Source organism: Volvox carteri (assembly GCF_000143455.1).
Source record: "Volvox carteri f. nagariensis unplaced genomic scaffold VOLCAscaffold_7, whole genome shotgun sequence".
Classification (NCBI taxonomy): domain Eukaryota; kingdom Viridiplantae; phylum Chlorophyta; class Chlorophyceae; order Chlamydomonadales; family Volvocaceae; genus Volvox; species Volvox carteri.
In genome coordinates, this window is record NW_003307550.1 from 2,390,054 (window position 1) to 2,399,992 (window position 9,939).

At 57.4% G+C, this 9,939-nt stretch overlaps 2 protein-coding genes across 2 annotated transcripts; one reads left to right on the forward strand and one right to left on the reverse strand.

Annotated features, from left to right (window-relative positions):
- Positions 1-2,091: 2,091 nt before the first annotated feature.
- Positions 2,092-3,653, reverse strand: VOLCADRAFT_79838 (uncharacterized protein; the record flags this gene model as incomplete). Its single annotated transcript, XM_002947779.1, has 4 exons — positions 2,092-2,813; positions 3,139-3,182; positions 3,422-3,476; positions 3,549-3,653. The coding sequence occupies 4 exons, from the start codon at positions 3,651-3,653 to the stop codon at positions 2,625-2,627; spliced, it is 393 nt and encodes a 130-aa protein (XP_002947825.1). The 3' UTR covers positions 2,092-2,624.
- Positions 3,654-4,395: 742 nt separating this feature from the next.
- VOLCADRAFT_88111 (uncharacterized protein) lies at positions 4,396-8,835 on the forward strand (the record flags this gene model as incomplete). Its single annotated transcript, XM_002947658.1, has 9 exons — positions 4,396-4,542; positions 4,782-5,100; positions 5,489-5,741; positions 5,874-6,045; positions 6,129-6,201; positions 6,599-6,809; positions 6,884-7,200; positions 8,417-8,520; positions 8,647-8,835. 9 exons carry the CDS (start codon positions 4,396-4,398, stop codon positions 8,833-8,835), a joined length of 1,785 nt encoding a protein of 594 aa, XP_002947704.1.
- Between the last annotated feature and the right edge of the window lie 1,104 nt (positions 8,836-9,939).

Consider the following 9,939-nt stretch of genomic DNA (forward strand, 5'->3'; position numbering starts at 1 on the left):
GGGATATGCACGCGCCGCGTAAAGCACCATTTTTTTCAGCATCCGCCACCAACGACTTTCAGAAGCTTCCACCTCGCCTCCTTTCAGCTCCATGCAGCCCGTAAAGCCCTTCAGCCATGCCGCTGGGCTCCTAAACACGCACGAAATGCTCCACCAAGCCGGTGCCGCCATCGCAACAAGACACAGCCCAATGACAAGCACCAACACTTGCACAGCAGCCTGGGGCGAAGAGGATTGCCTGTTAAACAACAACCGCCGCAGAGGCAATGACAAAAGTACTAAATATTATGATCTGAAGGCAAGCACGCAGCGTTATGACACGTGTCAGTTCATATATCATATCCGATTATATTACCCTCAGCCAGCTCTGACCTGAGCTGTTCCACCTTGGCGCAAAAGGCGGCCGCAAAGGCAGCCTGTATGTATGTTGTTACAGGGTGGTTAACTTCGCCAGCGGCCCCCTTTCCCGGGGCAGTCCCTGCTCTCCCCTGCTAGAGGGGCACCCTAATCCGTCACCCCATCCGACTTCAGAATGTATTCGTTGGGTTCGGCAACTCACCACCAGCATCCAACCAAATCTAGCGGATCAACGGCGCATCAACTTAGTTCCTGGTCAGCTCGCAAGTTGATATTATCACGTCCTACACCGTCCATAAGATGGGGGGCCACCTCCCATTTCATCACTCCTCAAACACCCGAGGAGCCGGCAGGCGGATTTGAACCCGGGTCGACTGGGTCGACTGGGAGCAGAAGTCAGGCCTTAACCTCTGCCAGCCGCCTGCCTAATATGTATGTAACCAAATCTAGCGGATCAACGGCGCCTCAACTTAGTTCCCTGGTCAGCTCGCAAGTTGATTTTATCACGTCCTACATCGTCCATATGATGGGGGGCCACCTCCCATTTCAACACTCCTCCAACACCCGAGGAGCCGGCAGGCGGATTTGAACCCGGGTGGGCCGGGAGCAGAAGTCAGGCCTTAACCTCTGCCAGCCGCCTGCCTGTATGCCGGTGCGGACATGGGGCCCCCCAAACAAGTGCACCAGGATAGACAACATTCACACAGGGACTTGTTCAAAGGCTTTTATGTCCACAGGTCGTATGCACTTTATAATTTTTTAGCGGGATGGCTCTTGTAACCGAATGAAGAACCAGTGGCCCCCTCGTCGTCGCCAGCAATAAGCCCCAACACCCGAACCGATACGCTCCTCGCCAGGTAGCATGTACCCTACTTGGAACGTACAACAACATGACGGGAAGGCATGCGCGGTAGGAAGCTTCGGACGTACTGGGGAATGCGGAGCACGAGAGACACCTACACTTCCCATCCTCGTGCTGGAGCGCTGCTGCTGCTGCTGCTGCTCCTCCTCCTCCTGCAATGAACACCTCCGTCTTTCCGTCCCGGCAGCCCAGCTCTCCTAGCGCAACACCGGAACATCAAAGCCAAGCAAGAGAGCTGCCGCGTGGGGCGAGACTCCTTCCAATGGGAAAAGCCCAGAGCCTTACATCTCTTCGGCGAGGGTCTCCGGGGAGACGGACTCACACGCGACCCAATAACCCACCACCATCCACCGAGACAACCCACGAAGGCTCCCTGGAACTCAGGTACTTCAAGCCTGAGAGTCCACAGCCGCACCAGCTAACAGCGTACTTGGGTTGTCTGTTGCGCTTCGGGGCCCCCCTACCGGTCACCTCGGCGACGCCGTACACACGCTACAGACTTGCCTCCTAAGCTCATGACTTCCCTTCGGACCCTGACGGACAGGATGAGGTGCATGAAGCTACTACTCTCATGCCTTCATGTACGCCCTGTCCGCACCCGCGAGCTAAGCCAACCGCATGAGCCCATTCGCGCAAAAGGAAACCATCGAGTGCCGTTTTTTTCCAACACCGTTCGCCATACAGGTGCATGGACTCCACTCGCCATCATCACCATCGTAAAACATCACGACGGCCATTTTAGCCACTATCTGCACACGCAGCTGCGTCTTGCGGGGCTCACGACGCCTCCGCTTCAGCGGAAGTACATGGCCAGGTCCGGTGCTGTGATGCCTTTGGCGCCCTTCTTCCCTGTGGTGCGGTCAGGCGCGGTTCCCCGGAGACGAGCCGGATGGCCGCAGCGATGGACGGACGGAGGATAGATAACTAACCCCTTTCCAACAGACGCGAACGGCAGACTTTGTATGTGTGCGACACCTTTCTCTTCGCGCCGAGTCTGTGGTCTAGTGGTAATATGACTTCGCGTCGGGTGGCGCGCGCGCGCTGCTGCTGCTGCTGCATCACGAACATTTTGAAGGAGGGACTGCCGCGGGGAGGCGCATCTGTCAACTGCTGATGCTACTGCTGCTTGAGGGTTGCTCTGCGGCTGCTCATGCTCATGCTACTGCTGCTGGTATCCCTAATTTCGATGATCATGATGATCATAAACACATAAATATATTATGGCGGATGATGCTGATTTGTTTTCAATGTGTGGACTTAAATTTTATATGATTGCCGTATGTGCGCCGTCATCGCTAAGCCAGACGCCAACATACGGCGGATGCAGAGCACACCCTAAAAGGACCTTGAAGAAAGGACGTCACACTTCCCACTCCACCCCGCTCCGTTCTCCGCGCACCGTCGCTCAAGGGCTCTTGCTGCTGCCAGCGGCTGTAGCCGGTGCCGGCGCCGGTGGGGCCTCCACACGCGTGACGTCCGCATGCGCCGGCCTACCTCCCGCCGCACTCCAGGCGTACCACCTGCTTAGCTGATAGAGCTGCACCGTCTCGTTAGAGGCATGACAGGCCAGCAGCAAGTAGTTGCGGGGCTTGACCTGCGCGGTGTGTGTGCAGGTGTGAGCAACGCCGGTCGCATGGCTCGGAGTGGAATATGTGCAAAGTGTGGAATTCCATTTGTGGAATATGCATTAATGTGATGACGAGGAGGACAGGGCGCCCCGGTGCGCTGGATGGATGCAAAAGAAGGAAGAGCCAACTTAAGAGCCGTGTGCAATAAGTTTAAGTAGCATATTCGAATTCGCTCAAGTATTGAGTTCGTCGTGCATATAGACGTGCCTCTGGTACACACTACAAAGCTGGCGGGTCTGCACGGGATTACAAGAGGGGAACATGCAACCGGACTCGGCGCGCGGCACGCACCTCCCAGGCGAAACGCATGAACAGGAGACTGTAGATGCACATAACTGCGGAGGGGGAAAACGGCCACACGTGTCGCGTGGAAATAATGGGTCGTTCATGTCTACGATGGTGCAAGGAAATGGTGGTGGGCAGCAACACGGGTCAGGACAGTGGTGCACCTGGCCCTGAGTGATCGGATGCAATGCTGTGGAACTCTCTTATGGGCCCAGGGACTCTGACAGCGCTTCTGCGTCCCCTAAGGACTTCTGCTAGGTCAAAAGCCGACCGTCTCCGCAAGGCGCACCTCCCGTCATGTTTGGTGAAATATACTCGGGATCCTTACGCATATCAGCTAAGCCCTGCAGCAGAGCCCACGTCCAGCGTGTTACCGCCCGAAAAGCTATCAGGTGTCGAGAAACACTAGACCTCACCGCAAGTACGAATCCCCAGTTTGCAACGGGTCCCCAAAAATGTGTCGTTTTAGGACCCGTAGGGCTGTTCCAAAAGTTCAGAAGCCTTGCTGAAAAAGAAGCCATATCTCCGGAACGAAAGGCCGGAAGGGACCAGATTCACCAGTGAAACAACGATGATATCCTTGTTGCCAGAGCAGCGTCTGCAAATCGCTTACGCACAACATCGGACCTCATCATGAGTGAAATGCACGTGTGCACGACAGTCTGCCTCCTTTCCCACCATGGTTCACAACACTGCCCAAGATTTGTACTGCTCAAGCTTCACAAATACATCATAACCACTAGGTCACAGTAATGGGCTAAAAAAACATCAGGCAACCTGTACTTCTTAAACGTTCAGTACCTTACACAGTTACGCCTTCCTTTATGGTATCTGTGGTTTGGTTAAATGAGAGCGTCCATAGATCTACGATGCATCAAGCTGATTTTTCTAGGAGCCCATTTTAACGGGTTAAACTTTATTGCACATGGCAGGCTGTTGTAAGCCGCGCACTGATATGGCTTATCTGACACAACGTCATGATGTTTTGCCTCAGCTGCTTTGGAAATAAAGGGAATGACTCGGGATTGGAGGTATGAGGCGGGGAATGCACTTATAGCTTCGCGGGTTAGAACTGGTCACGTGTGGGCGATGTAACAGAGGAGCCAAAAAATCTCCCTTCAATATCTATGCCACAAGATTTTAGCATGCCATACATATAGACCGCGGCTTTGCCCGGGTTACAGGGGAGGAGTCCTACAGATACTCGAGTTTCCATAGGACAAGCCTCCAGCACGTGGCCTAGCTACAGGCGGATAAGTTAATATGATTGCGTCTTCATGGCAGGAATGTTTTAGGCTGCCTAAGTACTCTTTCCTACCTACCTCTCGACAGGCAGTCACGCATCCTCAGCAAGAGCAATGCGAGGACTACGCACCTGCGCAGCTGTCCATTGCAGGCGAAGGCCTTCTGGTGAGATTTTTTATTGGTACCGGGTATAATGTTACATCACAGCAAAGGAGGTTTAGACGGCGACAGGCGGCCCCCGGTTCGCTGTTAGTTACGTGATTTACGATTTTCCCTTCCGCTGGGTATACCTAACTGTAGCATGATAATGCCAAAGTATTAAATATGTTTCTTAAAGGGATGGTTTCACGGTTAACCATCCCGTCCCAGGCGATCGCAAAACTGTTGGCCCATGTACCGCGCAGGGTCTGCTTCAAGCTCAAGCCGCCGATGCAAAGGATCCTCTGACCTCACCAGAAGAAATTGGCAGATGCATCAGGGCTGTAAGCCAGCGGCGTGTAGAGGCTTGGGTTTCATCAGACGCTGACAGATGTGCGAGCGCCATGCTAGGAGTTGCGGACGATGCTTCCGACGAGGACTCCCCAAAGCTTGCAAGACGCGGCTTATCGGTATACAAGTCAGGTATTTATGACCATAGGTCGCTTATATCATCATTTATCCGAAGCGGCAAGGTCCTTCCCGGGGCATTCGAAATTGGCGATTTGAACGAGGGCTCGCGCAGTGGTCACGGCGCTCGCGCTCGCAGCGGAAACGCTTTCTATAACGGCAGCGTTCGAAATGGGACCATTCATAACGGCAGCGCCTTTTACAGCACCGGTGGCAGCATTCGCAACGGCGGCAGTGTCCGAAACGGGAACGGCAATACATGCTACGGTAGTGGTGGCGACGGCGGCGGCAGCGTCCGAAAGTGCAACGGCAGTTTTCGCAACGGCAACGGCAGCAAGTACGGCCACGGCAGCAGCGTACGCAACGACGACGACGACGGCGACGACGGCACGCGAGAAGGTGGTCCGTATACCGGCAACGGCAGTGACGGCGGCGGCGGCAGCAGCAGCTGCCTCCGGAGTTGCAGCAGCGCTGAAAGCATACCCTGCATATCTCGTACGTCAAGCGGCGGTTGTAGCGGCAATGGTGTTGGTGGTGATGGTGGTGCCAACGCACATATCGACGGGAACAACGATCCACACAAGGCCGCGGGAAGCTCAGCTGCTTGTCGTACTGCGGGGGGAGGTGGCACTGATGGCGGCGACAACAAGACGGGAGCTGACGGCAGGGATGACGCTGCCGTACGGCCACCGTCACGACAAGGGGTCGTACCCTCCACGAGTACGACAACGCTATGCGGTCCGGTATCTTTTCCACCGGTAGGTCGAGGGCAATACGAATGGCACCCGGGGGGAAGGGGGGAAAGGGGAACAGGTTACGAAGGCATACACGAAATCACTCCGGCGGACAGACACCCCTACTTTCCTCCCCCGTCCTTGCACCGCCTGCAGGGCGACTCGTCATCCAGATCACTCATTGTCGTACGGACATACCGTGATGCTGATGCTGACGTCGGCACTGGCGTCGGCGATGTTGATGATGGCGGTGGCGGTGTTCCCCCGGGAGGCTTCCCACCTCAGAACGGCGGCGATTGTGAAAGGCCGCGAACTGCGGCGCCGCCGGGTGCGCTGTTTGCGACTCAGCCGGGGCTCTGGAGGTCCTTTGCGGCTGTGGGCCGCGCCGCCACCCTGCCGGGGCTGTTGCAGCCCCACAAGCCGCCGCCGCCGCCGCTGCAGCGGCAAAAGCCTCGGTGGCAACAGGAGCAGCAGGGTCCGCGAGGTGAAGAGCCGGCGGCGGCGGCGATGGCGGCAGCGTCTGCAGTCGTGTGTGGTCCAGGGATGGTAGGCGGTACTGACAGCAGCATTGGCCAGCGGCAGATCCGTCAGTGTACGGCTCAGCTGGCGGAGGGCGGCTCAGGGTACGACGTTGCCGTTGGCGGTCGTGGCGGCAGTGGTGGCGGCGCTCCAACTTCGCCGAGTGCTTCGTTGCTTGGCATGATTGCCGTATCGTCACTCGACGGTGATGAAGACGATGAAGACGAGGCCGAGGGTGCCGACCCGCGGGTCGACAACCTACAGCGGCCAGCCCGCGCGGTTTCCTTCTCGTCCTTACCGTCGTACAAGCGGCGCCTGGCCGCCGGCTCCGTCATTGGTTCGCCGCTGCTACCTGCCATCAGATGCACACGGGTACGATCATCGTACTACGATGGAGATCGATAGGCGGGAGGTCACCTACCCACATCACCATCATATCACCGTTATGTGTGTGACTTTGACAAGACCTAGAATAAGGACCATTCAGGCCTGCATCTGCGGCTTGAGCCCTTTACCGTACAACTTGTACGGCGGCCAAAATGTGCTTTTACGGCTCATTCGCGATGGTAGCGGGTACGGCGACACTGTAAATTACATATTGTAAATTTTATTGTTATGTCAACACGACGCTGCACCAGGTAGCACAGGGTATGGGACAACGTTGCGGAGGCGACGGGGACGCCTTTGCCTTTGCGGCCGCTGACGGTAGCGGCCGCAGAAGAGGCGCTGGCGGCTTTGACTCCGCTGCATGGCAAGGCCGCAGTGCGGTCATACTTGGGCCGTACTGCAGCGCCCGCGGTGGCGGCGACGGCGTTAGTGACGGTGGTGGTCGTGGCGTTGACGGCGACGTGGACTGCAGTATTCCTGGGAGACTGCGTGTTGCGTACGGCAACGTCGCCTCCGTCACCATGGGGTTTGCCTGGTCATCGCGGAGGCTCGCTCACGCGAGCACCCTGGATCTGCCGTACCTCCATGGCAGTGGTGGCGGCGGCGGCGGCGGCGGAGGGTTGTTTGCCCGCGGCGCGGCGCGACGGCGGGGGCTTCCGTGTACCAGTGCAGGTAACAGCGTCGGCGTCGGCGACGGCGACAGCGACGGTGACGGCGGCGGTGACGGCGGCGGCGACGGCGGTGGCGACGGTGACGGTGGCGGCCGCGTCGGCGGCGGGCAGAGTGACGTGGAGTTAGAGAGTCGAACACCGCCACTGCGGTGGTTGCAATCACGTCAGTTGCAACCCCAGGTAAGGATACGAGAAGGTGCGACATTGTGGGGACCCCCCTTGTGGGCCCTCAGCCAGGCGCATCTCTGTAAGCCTAAAAAACCTTGCCGAAAACTTTTGAAAGTATTCGTGTGATGTACGGCATATGGCTTACGGCGTGCGACATTTTAAATTGCTCACCATCTGGCGGGCAAGAACCCGTGCCACCTGCCTAGTTGTTGACTTTATAGATTTGGAGGTTGTGACGAACTCTCCACTTGTGCCACCTGCCGTACACCTACACGTGCAGAGAAGCATTCTTAAGCGTGGCACGTTTGCGACAGCGGACAGCGCAGTAGGTGCTACTGCTGCTACTGCTACTGCTACTGCTGCTACTGCTACTGCTGCTGCTGCTGCTGTTGTCGGCCGCGGTGGTGGCGGCGGCAGCGGCGGCGGCGTGGGTAGTGGTGACGGCAGCGATGCTGAGTTCACGCGGCGGGCCATCGCCAGCCGACCCGACCTCCGCGGTCTCGTACGCCGCGATGATGATGATGATGATGATGATGAGCTCCTCCTAAATGGCGGTGAGGAGTGCTTGACGGTTGTTGACGACGTCGACAATGACGACGACCCGGGCCCTCACATTGGCTGTAGTGCTTGTGGCGAAGAGGGTGTTGAGCCAACGAAAAAGACGGGGGCCGTTGCCGTATCAGCGTACAGTGGCGCCGTTGGCGGCGCCGCCAACGCCAACGATGATGACGACGACGATCTGGATACCGATGCGCCGCCGCCGCCGCCGCCGCCGCCAACGCGAGCAGTAGCGGCGGCAGCCAGTGCCGCGGCAGCGCCTCCTGAACGTGTACTGCACCTCCGCCCTGGTGCCGCTGCTCCGCCTGTCCTTGTTGCGTGGGCCGCCGACACGCCTAGGCCTCCATCCGGCCCTCCACCGCCGCCTCCCCCTCCCCCTCCCCCTCTTCCCACCAGCGCCAGCTGACACAAGGCACAGGATGGTGGCGTATCGTCAGCTCACGAGGCACGGAGCTCGCCCGGCGGTGCATTCCCGCGGGCGCAGGCAACTTATCCACACCGTCAGTTTGCCGCCGTACCGCCGCCGTACCGCCGCCAGCTTCAGCTCCAAGTGCAGCGCCGCCGGCTCCAGATCCGACACGTAGTCCGGTGGCATCCAGGCGGTGTCTGTCCAGCCGCCCCTCCAGGCCGTACAGGAGCCGTATGTCGTATTATTCCGCGGCGGCAGGCGGGCGCAGTGTACCCCAACTGACATTACCGGCGGCGGCGGCGGCGGCGGCTTCGGCTGCAGCGGCAGCTTTCCGCCCAAGCCCAAGCCGTTGCTGCTGCTGCTGCTGCTGCGGCGGCGGCAGCGGCGAAGTGGGTTCGAATCGTAAGAACCATCTTAAGTACGACAGTATAATAAAGGAACACCAACGGGACAGCCGTACATGTATGATGGATGCGCTCCATGCGGCACCGTGGCGGGAAAAGCATCACGATCATCATGATCACCTCTCGCATCTAGGTGTGATATGATACAGAAGAGGACGTCGGGATGAAGAGGGGCTTACGGAGCGGGTTGTGAGGGGGGGGCGGCAGCTGCCCATCATTTCAACACAAGAATAAGTTCAGCACTACAGCACTAATAGTAAAGAAACGAGGGAATGTCCAGGCGGTGGTGGTGGTGGTGGTGGTATTTGGCCTATATTTCGTTGCTGCTCCCGGCTTTGTGTGTGTTTCCCGCCGTGGTGTAGGAGGCGCGCTGACAGTTGTGCGACAGACAGCTCGAGAATGCCGCGGCTGCTGCTCCGATAAAATACAACCAAGTTACAAGTTAGAAAATAACCGTTGGAGATGTGCAGAATTTTCGCCACCGTACTTGCCGTACTTCCCAACCCTTGCTGCCGTTAGGGCGGGACGCCATATAAAACCTATAACCGGCATAAGCCCCTGCTTTCTGTATCGCTGAACTCTTGACATGCTGGACATGCTGGCTTGGCTGGCTGCTGACTGGCGGTATGGTTTATGCAGCACTGGCGCACTCGTGCTGCCGTGGGGCTATTGTCACATGTGCCATTTATTTATAAAGCTTTTGCATGCGCAGATGTTTCCATGGTGCTTTTTGGTAAACCTAGAAACCCTAGCACTAGACTGCTCCGGGACCAGCTAACTAATTTACTAAACCGCCAGCTGACCACTGAACCATCGACTGACTGGCGATGATGATGATGATGATGATGATGACGATGATGATGTGATGACGACGTGGTCTGGTGCTCTGTCCAGGTCTGTGACTGCTGTTACATCTATTTGTACGGATGTACGGACGCCCGCCCTGTCACCCGCCCCCTGTTTTTGCAAGGGGTAGACTTTAAGGGGAGCGAAGGTACCCCCCTCCGCTGTGACTTAGAACCGCATGTATGGGGGTCATTGATGCTACAAAACATAAAATTGCTATTTCCGTCAATTTTTATTCATCGTGATAACTCTTATGTTGT